General features: G+C 44.5%; 1 protein-coding gene across 1 annotated transcript; it reads left to right on the forward strand.

The window, feature by feature from the left end:
- The first annotated feature begins 1,013 nt into the window (after positions 1 to 1,013).
- Cdc6 (Cell division cycle 6) lies at positions 1,014 to 17,012 on the forward strand. Its single transcript, XM_084591404.1, has 11 exons — positions 1,014 to 1,482; positions 1,585 to 1,692; positions 1,832 to 2,031; positions 2,117 to 2,274; positions 2,660 to 2,766; positions 3,875 to 4,011; positions 4,522 to 4,616; positions 4,900 to 4,967; positions 5,441 to 5,646; positions 9,364 to 9,501; positions 16,638 to 17,012. The coding sequence occupies exons 1-11, from the start codon at positions 1,281 to 1,283 to the stop codon at positions 16,728 to 16,730; spliced, it is 1,512 nt and encodes a 503-aa protein (XP_084447530.1). The 5' UTR covers positions 1,014 to 1,280; the 3' UTR covers positions 16,731 to 17,012.
- Positions 17,013 to 17,917: the final 905 nt, after the last annotated feature.

Raw genomic sequence — 17,917 nt, forward strand, 5'->3', positions numbered from 1 at the left:
ATTCCACTCGTCAACGAGAACGGTGCCCGTGTTCGCCAAAGAAACGACGACGCGTACTTTAAACGCGCTTCAAACCATGTCTCGATCGTGCATGCGTTATGGTTCATGCGCTGGCTTCAACCGTGATCGAAGTTGTTTGCGCTTCGTGCCAGCTGCCGCATGGTGCACATACAAATTGAGACTAGTTCGTGTCAACGCCCTACTGCGATGTGCTATTTGAAAATTGGTCTTATTTGGCATTCTGACGCCGGTTGATATGAGTGGCAATGTAATAATTCACACCTAGCTGACCACACGAATGCGGTCGCGGCTTTTGTACATATATGCATCGCATATCCATGAATGAATGACTCATATCGCCTGTGTATATGCCGCTCAGATCAACGGCGCTAATCATGCCAAACATGAATATTTTCAAATAGCACATATCGCATTTATAGGTTACGTATGTGTTGTGCAAACCTTTTGCGGCAGCCGGCGATCGCGAAGCGCATATGATCATGATTGAAGTATATAATCAGCATGCATCACATTGCATGCGTATGCCTACTTAATTGTGAATGCGCGTAGCCGTTTCCTTGGTGAATTCGATCGCGTTGTACAAGTGCAATTAACATCGGGTCTGTTCGCTGTTTAATACAACGCACAGGTCAAAAGTATCACGGCTGGATAATGGCAAAACTTCGTTGTCATGTGCTATTTGAAAATTCATCAAGTTAACCGGAACGTTGGCGGCGGCTGATGCGAGTTGCACACAGCCGACCGCAGCTTGTTGGCGACGCCAAGGCTAGCAGACGGTCCGACCTGCACTCTACCATTCGTTTGGAAGCAACTGGTGCTGATGCTGCACCTGAACCACCGTGGCCTGAACTGCTGCAACTGGCGCTGCACGCTTGCGGCACCTGCGGCACCGCCGCAGAATTTTACACGGAACTGGTGCAAAGACCAAAAAGTGCAGCTGAATCAGCTGAATCGAACGGACCTATTATTTGACGGCTAGCCAATCGGACACAACGTGAACCCAGATGGCGGGAAATGACGGAGATATAGCGCCACCTTCGCGCGCACTTCGCGCGCTTTTCAGTACGATGTTAGCTGAGTGATGGTGGGACGGTGGTGTTGATGTATGCTGCCAGTTGCGTGTATAGCTGCGTTAGGAAGTGTTCGCTTGACAGATGTATTTACAACGTATCTGCAAAGGAAGGCTCTCATTACTGCTGTAGATATACTGTGCCAGCACTTCTGAGAGAACACTACTGGCACCGCGGCCAAGCGCGGTGATGTCTGTTGGCATGCCTCTCACGCAGTCCGTTCTTCAACTTCCCGTGCGAAAATCTGCGCGCTGCGCAGCGAAGACTCAGCAATGTAGAAGGTCTCCAAGTTGCTTTCAAAAGGCCGTTTTTGATGAGGACAGTGCGAAACAAGTCCACCGAGTTAGCAAAAGGCTCTTCAGTGACGACACAGCATCTTCCAGTGATAATGGTATGGTGCTAGATCTCGTTATTCTTTCTGCAGGCTGTTGGTTGGTCTTTGTTTTCCGAACTGAAGCGGTTTTGAAAAACTCTTTGTAACCTGCTTTTACAGCCATTCATTCAGCGGTTCGTCTTTCCGAAGCATCACAATCGCCGAAGAAACCTAAAATGACCTCCAACCATGAAAATGTGGTTCCTCTCCGTCTTTCGAACGTCGACAGTGAGTATAATTATACGGGCTCTCGATGCATGGTGCTAGTTCGTTTTTTGTACATTTTATTTTGGCACTGTGGAAGTGTGTGTGGTTTTTAAAGTTAACAGCTGTGGATTGACCAATCACCCCCTCTCTCTCGCTACAGCGTCTCTGTACCAGAAGGCAAAGCAAAATCTGACGTCGCAGTCGAGTATGCGTGTTGTTGGGCGGCAGAAAGAGATGGAGGCAATGAAGGACTTCTTGCACTTCCATTTGCGTTCACGCTCATCTTCCAGTCTGTATATTTCGGGTGCTCCGGGCACCGGGAAAACTGCCTGCCTGTCACAGATAATTCTATCTTCCAAGGTGCACTGTTATGTCTCCTCTGTTTTTAAAGTGCATGTAAATCTGTTTCAAGCCGACCCATGCTTAAATTTTTTGTTCGTTTCAGGATCTCTTTACTTTCAAGTCTGTGTTTGTTAACTGCATGACACTTCAGACCAGCTCTGCAATTTACGAAAAAATTGTCTCTGGCCTTGGCTTCTCAACAAGTGGCAGCAACCTTCTCAACACCATACGCACAAAGCTGACTACTAAGGGCGATCCCATGTAAGTTGGCAGCATTGTTATCGGTACAGAAAACCGCGAGCGGTGTGCAATAGGTGCTTATGAAGTGAAAAGCACTGAACACTGACATTCATTGCGTGTCAGTTAAAATCCAGAACATCTCTGCCTATTTTGCCATAATCTACTGGTCATGTCTTGTCTGCATCAAAGAAAATATAAAGTTCCCTGTTGTGCACCTCAACTGCGTGTTGTTTACACACTGAAAACTTAGTGCAGCCTCACTAACACTTTCTCTCAAATGCTCATTATGTGCAGCTCGCTGCAACTACAAAAGATAGCTGTGTGTGCAAGTCAGTGCATGCAAAGTAAAAAAAAATGTTTGCTTAATTTTGCTGTTCAGTGATGGCATTGGTTGCTTTGGCTGCAGGGTCATCGTAATGGATGAAATTGACCAACTTGACAGCAAGAACCAGACTGTGCTGTACTCTCTTTTTGAGCTTCCTCAGCTGAAGAATTCTCGTGTTATACTTTTTGGTAAGTAGGCATCATCCACAATTTGAGGACAAGGTTTTAAGATATTTGGATGGTTGGTATTTACCTAAAGTTAAAGTTGTTTATGTTAGCTTTAGGAGGTAACAATTTAGTAAGCATGACTCTTCTGTCACTTTTCCTGCAATTTAGTGTTGAGATTATACGGACAGTTCTTGCATAATTTCTTCATGTAATGGAAAGAAAATTCTTCTGGAATTCAGTTCTGGAAAGAAAATTCTTTGGGCTGCAGTTGCTCATGTACTGTCTTTCTTCATCAGACTCACTTTCAGCATTAAAATCATTGGATGCTGTGCTACTATATGCCAGGCATTTGAAGTTTTGTAACCTGGACTGTGGCAGCAGTAGAAGTGCGTTAGGGACATGTATTATTGTCAAATACAAAATATGCAGGCTTAGATTTGTTTTACTAATCCTCACAGCTAGATGACTATTCTTTTTGACAATATCTGTTTCTTGCACACAGTCAAATATTAGCACCTGTACATGTGAAAAGGAGAGCCTGAACCATCTTGGTTTCTGACCAGTGGGAGTGCTTTATCTCCTGTCTCAGTTCTTAAAACTTGATCACTTTCATCCTAAAAGTACTCCACAGTTTCTTGAAGGCATTATTTTCTATCTTTCATTTATGTGGCGAGTAAATATGGCACCTTGTTTTGCTTACGTATATAGCAGAATGCCTTGGACATGGTGTGCTTGTCCTCATATTTATTGAGGTAACTTAATAGAGTGTGTTTGTGGGCCAACTGGGGGGACATCATATGGAACATAACTGCAGAAATGACGGGGCAGAGGCAAGGTGACAACACAGGGCGATTGTCAGCAGTTTCCTGACAATGAGCAGGGGCTCATTGAGAAATAGATGAAAGCATGTAATAGTCTAGCTGGAAAAAGAAAAAGAATGCAGGACAGCAGAATCAGCCTGATTAATACTGTTTGTCATGGGCATGCCTAAGGACTGCAGTAATTTTGACCAGACTTAATGGCAGCATCCCTTCTCTCTTATACCACTGTCAAGTATATCTGTGCTCCTTTTTCCTCAGCAGTGGTCTACTGCTGATTATGCACTTTTTCTGCATGTGTGTGTTCTCAGGAATTGCCAACGCTCTGGATCTCACTGATCGTGTACTGCCTCATCTGCAAGCCTATGGCTGTCAGCCAACACTACTTCATTTTGCACCTTATTCCAGGGATGAAATAGTGGCCATACTGACTGATCGACTTAGTGAAGTATGCTTTTATCTTCCAAATGTTCAATATTTTCAGAATATTTGGCATGAATATCATAATGAATGCATGCCTCAAATCTTTACACAGGAAAATTAAAATTAGAAAGGACTTGCTAATAAAGGGAGGTTGTTTTGATGCAAAGACCATGAGTGCACTAAGGTTATTGGCGGCCCATTGGTTTCAGAACATGTCGCATGTTGTTAGGGGTGCGGCTGCTGAGACAATGCGTTGTCAAATTTTCGGCAGCTGCCAGCAGAATTCAGTTTGCAGCTGTAGTTCATTCAGCATAGTATGAAGCTTGTGCTATTTAAAGGGGAACTTTTTTCTGAATTTGCTTTTAGACCCGAGATACTAGTACATAAATTTGTTATGGTGCTGTTTACCACTGCTACAATAGTGAATTGCTGATGTTTTGAAATCTGATGTTTGTGCAGTTGCCCAAAGCAGTCATGGTGCATGCATCATTCATGCTACTTGTAAGCTATTCATTTAATTCTTGGTTTATTTCAGTGCCATGCTGTAATACAGCCTCAAGCCATTCAGTTCTGTGCACGAAAAATTGCTGCTTGCACAGGAGATGTTCGCAGGGCCTTGGATATTTGCAGGTACTGACCTATTCTCTTGGCATTACATTATGTTGACTGCTTGGTTTCTTTATTGCTTTGCCTTATCCACTAAAGTGTAATCAAGTGAGAGGTTTTAGCTATCATGAAACTAGCATTGTTGTAAATGTGGGCAATTCTCCTTTGAGCAAAGCATTTTAGCGAAGTGCAAAGGCCCATTAGTTTACAATTCATTGATCTCCATGTGTGCTAGGAAAGATGCAATGTACCATTGCTGAAGGCAGTAAGGATTCTTGAATTCTAGTACACATATTATCCTCTACAGGCGAGCTGTTGAAGTGGTAGAGGGTTCCATCAAGACTCAGCAAGTGTTGGTTCCACGGCCTGAGCATGGTATGGATAATTCTATACATCGAGCTTTACTGGCATGTGGAATAGGATGTAAAGTTTCTGATGTTCTTTGCACTTGCTTCTGTGCATCTTTATGGCTGTGCGACCAAATTGGCTTTGCTTGTTTAGACTTGCTTTGATGAATATATGTATAGTTGCTTTTGATGAATATGTATAATATCTTTGTAAGCCTTGTCAAGAGGCATAAAGATTTCATTTGACTTCGCACTATTTTTAGCGTGTAATTTCTCAGAGTAAATATATTCCAGGAACATTTCCTGCTTACAGCTGATACCACTAAATGTTGCATGCTGCTGTTACTTTAGGTTTCAACAAATGCTCACAAAATTTTTTACTTCTATTCTGTTTTATACTGTCTTTCACCCGTTTGGCACGAGCAGAGGCATATTATTTCATATTACTTTTGGGCAGCCTCACCATAATATGTCTTTCACCCGTTGCTGTTTTCATTGCAGGATATAATCTGGGTTCTCCGAAGAAGGCTTCCATCAAGGTGGTCAACATGGCTCATATCTCTTCAGTGCTGGCAGACGTCTTTGGGTCATCAGCAATGGGAAGCAAAGACCTGAATGCCACCTTGCCGTTGCAGCAGAAGTTGTTGCTGTGTGCTCTGGTTGTACTGCTTAAAGTCAGGAAGCTAAGGGATGTCCCCCTGGGAAAGGTATGAGGCCCACTTACTAGCTGATTTGTTTAAGCCATAGCTCCAATCCAAAGCAAATGTGCACTGCACTTGACTAGCTGAGTCTGACTGTAGCCACAACTCTGTACTTTCAACAAGGTGCACAATAGCTTTACATTCGCCTCCGTTCAGTCCTGAAATTCTAGTTGGTAATATGTGTTAGCTATTTTTTATTTATTTCCCTACGAGTGACCCTCCCCTTCTCCAGCGTTAAGGAGGACAGATTCTGTGTGTTGGCGTATTGAGAACTATCATCATCATGGATTGTGTGCGAACCACAGAGTGCAAGACATAGTGTGTTCGTGTGATGGATCGATAGCCAATCAATATTCACAGCATTCAGAACTTGTAGTCATTTTGAACAAATTCCAAGAATGTTTCACAGTGACACCGGCAGAGTTGGGCTGCACGACAATAGTAGAGATGGACATGTTGAAGTTCCGGGTTGTGGCCACAGGGGACAAACACAAGGGAGAGAAACAATTCAAAGGATTGCTAAGGAGTGGAAGGATCTTGGCCTAGTGACAGAGACCAACTCGGACTGAGTTAGCCCTGTGCTCTTAGTAGACTAGAGGTACAGCGAAAAACGTCTAGTTGTTGACTACCGTAGGCTAAATGCTCAAACTGTGTAAGAGAAGTATCCTCTTCCATACATTGACTACCAGTTTGGAAGTCTAGCAGGAGCTACCTTTTACACAATTCTGGATTTGGCTTAAGGCTGCTTGCAAGTGCCTCTTGACAGAAGAAGCCAAGAAGGAATCAGCGTTCATCACTCCAGTTGAGACTGGTCAGTTCGAACGAATGGTATTTGGCCTTACAAACGTGCCCGCAGTTTTCCAACGACTTATGAACAAAGTGCTCGGACCACTAAAAGGCGCCATTGTGAAGTGATATTTAGATGACATATTAATTCCGGCAAGAGATTTTAGTGATATGATCGAGCTTTTGCGTCAAGTCTTGCAGGCATTCAGAGACACGGGTCTGACACTACAGCTCAGCAAGTGTTCGTTTGCAAACGGCAGCTTTGATTTCCTAAGATACCAGTTGGTGGGTGGTCAAGTGCAACCCAGTGGGGCCAGAACAAATGCAGTCGCAGAGTTCCCTACCCCGAAAGATGTGCACCATGTGAGCTACTTCCTGGGATTGACCAGCCTCTATTTAGAAAATTCATCCACAAGTATGCTACGGTTGCAGAATCACTCACGAGATTGACCAAGAAGGAAGCAGCGTTCAAATGGAAGGAAGATCGGGAAAAAATTTCCAGGAACTGAAGAGGAGATTAACACCAAAGCCTGTGTTGCAGCTTTACAAGGCAGAAACAGAGTTGCACACTGATGCCAGCACTAAAGAGCTAACAGGGATGTTGTTGCAACGAAAGGGGTACAACTGGCATCTTGCCTATTGTGTAAGCAAGAAGACAGCCGAAGCCGAAAGCAGATACCATTCGACCAGTTTGGAACTAATGGCCTTGGTGTGATGTGTAGATCGACTGTGGTTCCTGCTTTTGGGCATTTATTTTACAGTGGTTACGGACTAGGAGGCCCTCATTTATTTCAATACACAACATACCCAAAAATCTCGGATTGCTTGCTGATATGAGCTAATCCAGGAATTTGACTTCATGGTCGGACATCACCCGGCACACAGAAGCAGCATGTTGACTCGCTGAGCAGATAATCAGTGGAGTGTTCCAGTGAAACCATGGATGATATCTTAGAGAAATGTTTCAAGGTATGCCTCACTTGTATTTTCGAAGACCAGATAGTTGCTACTCAGAGATGATGATGAACTGCAGCAACTTATACAGATACTTGAACAGCCAGGACATGATCGCTCACGGGAAGACGAGCAGAACAAAGAATTACATGCTCAAAGATGGCGGACTTATGCAGACCATCAGCTCTGACAGTAAAATGGCAGTGAAATTTGTTTTACCAAATTGCATGAGAAAGGCAGTCTTGATGCGTTGTCACGGCCTTCTTGGCTATTTTTCGGTGGATCCTACTGTATCAAAAATCCAAGAAGTTCATTGGTTCCCTCGCATTCGGAACTGTGGGTGAAAGCTCATCTCACAGTGCTTCGAGTGCATCTTCAACAAGGTCCCCAGTGGAAAGAATGGTCTTCTAAACCCCATCCTGCCTGGTAAACGTCCTTTTGAGACTGCACACCTAGACCACATGGGTCTTTTCGTTCAGGGCAAAAGACAGAACCAACACCTGGTAATTGTTGACACCTTGACCAAGTTTGTTTGCATTTTTCCCACTCCTGACACTTCAACCAAACATGTACAGCATGCATTGGAAGAATTCATCCTTCATATAGGTCTGAGACAGTCATAACAGGCCGAGGAAGCTGCTTCACCTCAAAAGCCTTTGACAAGCGTTCAACCTTGACTTAACATTGCCAAGCAGCCATTCTCTGTTTTATGTTATGTTTTATGTATATACTGGCCATAACTACGCAATCGGGTCTGACTTCACCATGTGATACGTCTTGCGTTTATTCCAAGAGCACTCCCATGTGACTGTGGAGTTCTGAAACTGGGTTCCTTGGAGTGCTTTTGAAGCTCCTCAAGGCATATACCCATGCGTGCCACAATTCTCATCTTTCTTTCAGCTTGTTTTTACTTTGACAGCAATCAACAGAAATTACTCGCACCAAACTGTTTTACTGCACAGCCATTCATCATTGCTTGAATTTGGGCATTTATTGAGGGGTCTTGCATTTGAGTGCATGGTAGACATGAAGGGAGAAGAGCTGTGATACAAAGTTCCTCAGCTCCTTTCGAAACCTGCTGTGGTTACCTATGGCTAAAAAGGTTGAGACCCACTGCTCTATACTAAATGTAATGGCATTTCTCCTTTTCCTCAAAACTCCATGTCCGTTACTTCTTGAGTGCGTCCCCAGTAAGATACTTTTTGGCATATTTAAATGTATGAAGCTTTGCCACTTTTCTGTACTGTGATTATAATTAACATTTAGCATAAACATTTTTCCACTCAGTAGGTAATGATCTGTGCATGCTCTTTGCACTTGGTTAGATGCGGCCATATTTTGCAGATGTGCCGTTGGCACTTTTTCATGCAAAATAAAAACAGCTGTCCAGTGCATCAACCAGACACACAGCTAACTGCAGCCTGCAAAAAGGAGGAGAATAGTATGAAAGTAAGGCGGTCCGGTGTAAAAGAACACCACCGTCTTCTGGCTAATGGGCAACCTATTTTGGCTTTCACAGGAGCACCACTGCAGTCATGAGTTGCAGCAAGTCTCGCATATAACAGCTTGTGTACATTTGGCAAACATCGCATATTCTACTATGCATGGCTGTCCGACCTTGCCAGGCTTTTCAGAGTACTTAAGCAGTGTGCTGAAAAGCAGAGGGAGCGAAATTTATCCTGAATTTTTTGGTTTCATTAGCAGTGGTGATACATGAGTGCAACTTCATTGATCTGCAAGACACTGTGCTCTGCTCGAGTATGTGTATATGCCTGGTTGCTCTGGTGAGGCTTGGGCTCTTTCTGTGCATAAGAAGGCTTGATGTGCAATGTTATGTGCACTGCAAACAATAAGCTTCCCTTGATTAGCTAGGTGTTACAAGTACAAATACAGTATTATGCTGCTGCAAGAAGGGGATTTTTGTGTTCCTTTACTTTGATGTGTACCTCCCCAACATTAACATTCAGCTGTACCATGTTCCAGCTGCAGGAGGTGTACATGCGCATCTGCCAGAAGCACCAGTGTTCCACAGACCAGTCAGACTTTCAGTCACTGAGCACACTACTGGAATCCAGGGGCCTAATTGCCATCAAGAAGCACAGGGAACTCAGGCTGTGCAAAGTAAGAGACTGTGAGAATTACAAATCCTTTGGTCAGCTTTTATGTCTGGCCCATGTAATTCGCTTTCGCCAAGTATTTGGAAGTACGGAAAATGAGCTCCAGAAATGTTTGCATTCCAGATTACTCTACTCATATACGTTGCATTTGTCTCTTGCAACTTGGAACAAGACATTTAAGTGTCTGTCTGTGTGTGTGTGTGTGTGTGTGTGTGTGTGTGTGTGTGTGTGTGTGTGTGTGTGTGTGTGTTTCAAGACCAGAAATTGTGCTCTAATCATGCATCAATCAAAAAGGAGCCAGATCCTGCTCATGCACGGATCAAACTAAGCCAAATTCACTCTACAGCCCCTTCATTCTCAGCTTCAGCTTAATAGCTTGGGCTGTTTAGAGCGTTACTTCAATTATTCCTTCCCTGGTGCTACTTTCTCATTGACTGCCAACAATACGAAAAAAGCAGTGGAAGAACTGAATCCAGAAGACAAAATGATGGTATCACCCTGTGGTGGTGCAGTGGTTAGGGCACTCATCTGCTGTGCCCAAGGATGTGGGATCCAATGGCCACGGCGACCACTTTTCGATGGAAGTGCTGTGAGTGTGCTGTCAGTTGTCGGTGCATCTAAAGAACCCCAGGTGGTCGAAATTTCCGGAGCCCTCCACTACAGCGTATCTCATGGAATCGGTTGCTTTGGGATGTCAAACCCCATAAACCAAACCAAAATGATGAAATCATTAGCCCCACCACGGATGAAGCAGTGTTATGACTCTGCTACAGAGAAGATGTTAAGGCTGCATTTATTTTATCAAGTTAGCAGTGGCTGTCTCAGTTCAGTAGGACAAGAAAAACAGCAGAAGTAGGAGAGAAGCAACAGTACTAGCTGTTGCCTCATTGTTTTATGCCCTGTATGCGTCTACCATTTTATGACCCATGAATATACAGTGGTCAGGGCTGGGCAAGATACTTCGATACCGATACAGGATCGAAATTGAGTTTCGATACAGATACTCGGCACTGTATCGTCGATACTCCGATACATCACTGAAATCCTAACATAATAAAGGTGTTAATACGATAAGCGGCATTAGGAAATTTTGCAGTTGTTTCTAGAATCTTTAGAGCATTCATATAGCGTAGGTTTTCTGAAAGGGCTTCAACGAATACGCCAGCACCGAGTTATTATTCGGGCAGCTGTCCTTGTCGTCAGAACTTCACATTGAATTGAAGCCGTGGTTACAGTTAAGCGATTGCTTCCACAAGCAGCCTAGCGAATTCTTTAAACTAATGCTCTTCATGCAAACCGACCTGGGAGCACTTGGCTGTAAATACAGATACAAAGTTGCAACCTGCGTGCGTTTAGAGAACTGAGCAGTTATATTGCCTTAAGAAAAAAAAAATTAGCTGAGGTTTAGCTTTAGTTGAACCCGGTAGGTTGCGTAAGCAAAGCCGGCGTAGCTTCTTCTTCTTCTCCTTCTTTGGCGCGTCGTGGCTACCGACCGGGTTTGCGCGGCGGGCTGAAACCTGTCGTAGTATTGCTTATGCAATAATAAAATGGCTGAACGTTTAGTCCGTAATGAGCACGATGTGGGCGTACTAAAAGCAGCGCAAATGAGAAAAGCCTCTCTACATACGCACACGAGCACACTGCAGTGTTGTATTAGATAAAGATGCTTTTTACCAGCGTGTGACAGTGAACCATAGCCGCCACGTTGACTCAAACATCCTAGAAGTAGTTAGAAGAACTGAGCAAGGGTAAATGGAGTACGCCTCAGTTCACGGGTAAGCCAACGTTTCGACAAGTCCACTTGTCGAAACGTTGGCTTACCTGCGAACTGAGGCGTACCCCATTTACCCTTGTTCAGTTTTTCTTCATACCGTGCAAACCATCTTCTTCCTCTCGTTCTACCTAGAAGTACAGTAGAACCCCGTTGTTACGTTCCTCACTGCTGCATTTTTCCAGCTGTTACGTCGCTTTCATCTGGTCCCGGCATTGCTCCCATAGGATCCAATGTATTGGGATCCTCATTGTTACGTTGTAGCTGTGAAAACGTTCCTGCATGATACGTCGCAACTGGTCACCGCGAACCCGCCTGAGGCAACGCGCGCCGACCACCATTTTGACTTCTGAAGAGTCATGGCTAAGCTTGGCTATCAAACTAACTTCAAGAAGCCGCACGCGAGTTGGAGAGGCCGCCACTAAATGGCCATCTGCCTCATGAACGTCGGCTAGGTGGCGTGCACCGTCACCGCCCTATTCAAAGGGTTCAACTTCATCCATCCATCCATTCGTCGAACCAGTCCACGACAAAGCCGGTCGTGAACCAGTTGAACTAACCCTTGTCTTTTGTATCCAACGATCGTGATCTGACGTTCTTCGATGTCTTCGCGCAAGCGGAAGGCGCTTTCCCTCCAGAAAAAGCTGGATGCACTCAACGCTGTCGACAGGCAGCCAGCACGGAAAAGAATTGATATTGCCAAAGGCCTTGGTCTGCCACCATCGACGCTTAACAGCATCATCTCAAAGCGTGCTGAGATTGAAGGCAATGCAGCGCTTTTCGGCCCGAAAGCTAAGCAGGCTCGTGGGGCCAAGTATGGAAACCTCGACGAGGCTCTTCTGACCTGGTTCAAGCAAGCTTGCACTGCCGGCGTCAACTTTAATGGCAGCGTTTTGCGCGAGAAGGCAGTGGACATCGCCGACAGACTGGGCATCATGGACTTTGCGGCGTCGAATGGCTGGATCTACAGTTTCCGGAAGAAGCACGGCATCGCGTACAAGACAGTAAGCGGTGAATCAGCAAGTGTGAACTTGGCAACAGTCGATGATTGGAAGGCCACACTATGTGCTATACTAATTGAGGGCTATGCGCCTCGTGACATCTACAACGCCGATGAAACGGGCCTTTTTTTTTCGGGTGCAGCCGTCGAAGTCCCTAAGCCTGAAAGGAGAAGCGTGTCACGGAGGCAAAAGCAGCAAAGAGCGATTGATGGTGCTCCTTTGCTGCAACATGGATGGTTCAGATAAGTTAAAGCCATGGGTAATCAGCAAATATCGGAACCCGTGATGCTTGAAGAACACTCGCCTGCTGCCATGTCACTACAGAAGTAACGGTCGTGCGTGGATGGCGTGTCCATTGTTTGAAGACTTTCTTCGCTACTTCGACAACAAGATGGGATCCCAGTGCAGGAGTGTTCTCGTTTTTTCAAGACAATTGTGCTGCCCACCCAAGAGATCCGCAGTTTCTTCGGAATGTCAAGCTTGTGTTCTTCCCTCCGAATACTACAAGCCATCTGCAGCCGCTGGATGCCGGCGTCATAAAGAACCTGAAGCATTCCTACCGGAAGTGTGTTGTGAAGTGCTGTCTTGCGCATATTGATCGTCGGCAGCAGCCTACGACCACGACCATTTCGGTGCTTGACGCTATGCACTATGTCGCTTCAGCGTGGGCTGCAGTGGCCGCATCAACTGCACAGCACTGCTTCGCGCAGTGAGGCTTTCACATGAACGGCGAAGGGGAATTTCCTGGCTCCGACGCTGGGGAGTCGGAAGCAGCCTCTTGCGATCAAGAGCTCACTGAGGCGATGGATGCGCTGGGTGCCACGGGACTCGCATACGACGACTACGTCGCAGTGGATGCTGCCGTCGTGACATCTGAGTGCCAGAGTATCAGTGATATTGTTGCGAGCTCGGTCGCGAGTGAAGCTGCAGATTGTGATGACGAGCTCGAGCCACACGATTCCGAGGATTTGTCAGATCCGAGCTTTGGAGAAGCGGTCGCGGCTCTGGACCTCCTCCGTAGGTCCAAAGCGACGCGGACAGCAATGCGGCTTTCCAGGCTATTGAGAAGTGCCTGGTGTTTTCTAGCGAGCGAAAGAAACTGCAGTCCACTATTCTTTATTTTTTTTAAGTCCTAACGTCACTTTGCGGAAATAAATTGTTTGAAGTGAAAGCTGCACCATTCTCGTTCCTTTTCAGACAGAGCCTTCCTCACTGTTGCGTTTTCCCGGTGTTACGTTTTTTTTTTCTCGGACCAGTGAAAAACGTATGAACGGGGTTCTACTGTAGTTAGGAAACTCGAGGTTCACTATCGTCGCTGAAGAAGTACGGCTGGTTGTAGATAAAAGAAGTATCTTTTTTAACAGAAAGTAGCTGACATGGTGTCAATCAATTCGCATAGAGAGAGATATCTTTACAAGCTTTATTCAAGGTTTGCTCAAAAGTTTTTCGCAAAAAAATTGTTTGACAACACATAATTTGTTATTCGAACTTTGCTGGAAAATTGCATTCATAGCTTTCATGTCGTGCATTTCATAAAATTTGACGTAATATTTTTCCAGAAAAAAGTCTAGTGAAAGCCTGTTCTCTGCGCAGTTACAAAGAATGCATTTGTTTTCTGTTAAATGTTGTAACTACAAGAGCGTGGTTAGCCGACTGCATCATGGTGGACCGAGGCCTTAGAAGCTTGTGTTCTTGCCACCAAGCAGAGCCGGCATGCAGAGCCCAGAGGTTTTGGGAAGAGTTGTGCCTAGGTTACTGCGTCTGACAGAACATTTAAGGTACTGCTTGATGAGAATCAAGCGCCACAGAGACTGACAGGGGGGCGAATGGCAAAGGGTGGGAAGAGCGGCTAGGGGTACAGCAGTGTGTGTGATTCTTACTGTGTGTTTGTCTTGCATTTCCACTTTGTTCATATCTCTGTGTGTCTGTTAAAGACTTAGCAGCTTCATGGCACGCACTTGGTGCTCAAATGTCAAGCACCTCATGAGTACCTACTTACCATTGCCTCCTTCAGTTTTGAAGAAAGGGAATCTGGAAATGTGGTTGATGCTGACGGGGCATGACATTTGTAGGGAACTCTGGCGGTACTACAAGACTAGCTGTCTCGGGGCCTGTACTACCGTCTGAGTGAGCACCGTCTACCGAGTCTCACAGCTGTTTCAATATTTGAAGTGTTTTTATTTTTTTTGGGGGGGGGGGGGGGGGTACAGAGTATCTTCAAAATACATACTTTAAAAATGTATTTTCGAAACCGATACTTCGATACTTTTGTTTTCAGCACACGATACCTAATACCAATACACAAAATGTATCTAAAGATAGTATCAAAAATACATGTATCTTCGATACTGCCCATGACTGACAGTGGTACAGCGAAATTAAACAATTCTTGATTCTATACATTTTAACTAGTATATATGCCACTGCTAAAGTGTGGACAATAGAAAAGAAGACACATCATTGCTTGAAGCAGAAGCCTGCTTTAACGTTTGATTGCTCGCTTTAAAGCATTGCAGAGCTCCCAATTGCGCACTACGAACATTCTAATTCTTGCCCTGCTTTATCCACAGTATGATCATTTTTAGATAATATTTGCACAAAGAGAGCCTAAAATCGGCTCTCCCTCTGTGTGTGTGTGTGTGTGTGTGTGTGTGTGTGTGTGTGTGTGTGTGTGTGTGTGCGCGCGCACAACATTGGCATCAACTCTTAGATTTTCAAATCGAAAAGAATCAGATCCGAAATTATTTGAAGGTGACGTCTAAATTCATGCATAACATTGCATTTAAGTCTGATATTGTTTCTTTAATATGTGAAGCAAACCAAAAAAGTCAGTCACAATGTGTTTTGACGGACATGGCTCATTAAAAAAAAATTCATTTAGCCTGTTCCTCTATCCTTCACCGCAGTGACCTGCACTGGACTTTTGTTTTCTCTTTAGCAAAGCACTGACTTTCTTGATGAACAATGATAACCTCTTGTTCCATGTTTTTTAAGGCCCACACCTTACTTCCATGCCAGTTTAATACTTTCTAGGCTGTTCTAACGTCTTTCTTCTCCCAAACCCCAGTCTCCTATCTATAGTAGCATGTAGGGGTTTTACACACTGGCAAAAGCATGCTTTTTCATTCAGAAGCCTTGCCTCTTTTTTAGTTTCTCTGGTAGAAAGAGGGTATCTGTATTTACATTAGTAGATTTACAGATTTGTATATACAATGACATATTTGTTGGCCAGGCACGAGTATTTTAGCTGCAGTGAAATCTTGATGCGATCCCGCTTAATATGTTTCTTGCCATAGTACTTTATTTTTATTATTTAATTCCCGGCCAATGGCCTATAAGGTAAATGCATTTCTGTGTGGTTGATGCGGTCATATTTTCATGTAAGTTTGGGTAATGAAATCAACAATGCATGAAAAGCTAGTGGTTTTGATTTTTGCTGCAAGAACAGAAAAACGATCCTTGTGGGAGGAAGTAGTAGTGCCCATAATTGTAACGCTGGTGGCCGATAATCAGTGTTAACATACATAGATACCCTATTTACTCATACAATGAACCCCCTCTCTAGTCTTTGTCTGTGATAACTTTTATTTTTCTATAGCACGCCTCTCGGTTTCGCACATCTTTGTCACAGTCTGCAGTACATACCATGGCGGCGTGCAGAGATGCTACACATGGATGCCATATGGGCATGTTTATCTTTCAAAGATACCTCCTGTTTGGGTGATGCGTTCAGGAAAGTTGGCAGAGCTAAGCGATGAATCGCTTAGCTCTGCCAACTTTCCTGAACGCACTGGGACTACTTTCTACAACTTTCAGAAAAGCTTGGGTCTTTACAATTGAGAAAAAAGTCCAACAAAAATCTCCCAATTTTTCAAAGTGCTGTAATGAAAGTAAGTCTGTGCCAAGTATATTTCATTTGTGACTTTTTTTGAGCCCGTTATGAGTCATCATCATCATCAGCCTGACTATACCCACTGCAGAGTGAAGGCCTCTTCCATATTCCTCCAATAACCTGGTCCTGTGCTAGCTGCATCCACTTGACCCCTGCGAACTTCTTAACCTCATCCGCCACCTAACTTTCTGCTCCCGCTGGTGCACTCTCCTTCCCTTGGAATCCAGTTTGTTACCCTTAGCAACCACCGGTTATCCTCTCTTCACACTAGTCCTGCCCATGCTCATTTCTTCTTGATTTCCATGAGAATGTCAGTAACTTGAGTTATTTCTCTGACCCACTCTGCATGTTTATCTCTTAATGGGTAATAAGCTTCAATTTTCAGTGCCCATGTGAATCATATCAATGAGAGTCTACTCTTTTCATATGTGCTTCTGTAAATTGTCTGTTGCCAATTTCTCATTTTCACTTTTCAGATTCGCCTCAGGGTGGACGAGAAAGAAGTGGAATACGTTCTTCAAGACAAAGCTCTTCTAGCAGCATGCCTCAACGACAATGCTGTCCTATGATCTGAGCCTGGGGTATCTTCTTATTAGGACTGTTATATGGCTTGTTTAACTGTGTGCATGAATGTGGATTGACCTTGCACGTTTCCATTTATGCAAAGCACAGTCTTTGCAACCAGTAGCTGACCAGTTTTTATTGCCGTCGGGATAATTCTGTTAAATTGTCCTACATTGCCATTGTAAAATGCACCATCGCTCCACAATGATTATGTGCACTAATTTCACATTCACTTGAGGTCAATAAAAAGCATTCTATGTATGTTCTGTAAGAATTGGCAATTGATACTGAATTCTTTCACTATAGTCGGGAACAACTCAAGTCAGCAGTGACCGCCACACAAAATTCCTCCGCGATATAAAGTAGTCTGCTGTTAATGTGTTTTCGTTCCCAAAACAAAAATCAAACCATCAGATCAAAATGTATGACATAGATTTCGGCGCTTCTGTCTTGTTTGACCTAGTCAGACATAGAAAATCTGATTGTTTACTCTTTTGAAGGGTCAGCGAAGTAGCATGGACTATTGTAGGCTTGGGGCCGAATTACGTGACAATCACATGACAAAAACTTGCAAACCTGTCAATTAGCATCTGCTCCTATTGGTCAACAAGTCTGCCTGTCATAAATCACCAATAGGAGTGAAATTGATTAGCCTGAGGGCTTTGTAATGCTTGTGTAATATGGCTCTCAGTGTCCCACAACTACGAACTGCAGTTGTTGTTTTTTTCCTTCAATGTAGCACAGTAGTCAGGGCGCTTGACTACTGAGGTGTGCAACACTGGTTCAAACCTAACTGTTGTGGCGGTTCTTAGTTGGCTGTCGAGCCTCCTCTGAGGTCTAGGCCGCAAGTTTCGAGCTCCTGTGATCGCACACCACGGGCAGCCGTTTTCACAGCTGCAAAGTGGTCATGCGAAGTATGACACAACACGAAACTGGACTTTTGCTCGGGACCAGATGTTAATTGGGTCTTCCCAAAACTGCTGGCGATGGGCTCACTGACGATCCTACCCATTTGGATGGGGTCTGATAGTTGATGGGGCAAGATGGCGACAAAGAAGTAAAGCGGGAAGGTGTTTACCTTCCGTCCTCGTCGCAGCTCACTGTTTCTCTTTGGCGGTTGCCGATTTCAGTGCATCTTCCCTGTTGTCCTTTTCCGGCCAATGAGCATCGCTTCTGCGACGCCTAGCGGAGC

Source organism: Amblyomma maculatum, chromosome 1, assembly GCF_055883805.1.
Source record: "Amblyomma maculatum isolate TAMU_Amacu chromosome 1, ASM5588380v1, whole genome shotgun sequence".
Lineage (NCBI taxonomy): Eukaryota > Metazoa > Arthropoda > Arachnida > Ixodida > Ixodidae > Amblyomma > Amblyomma maculatum.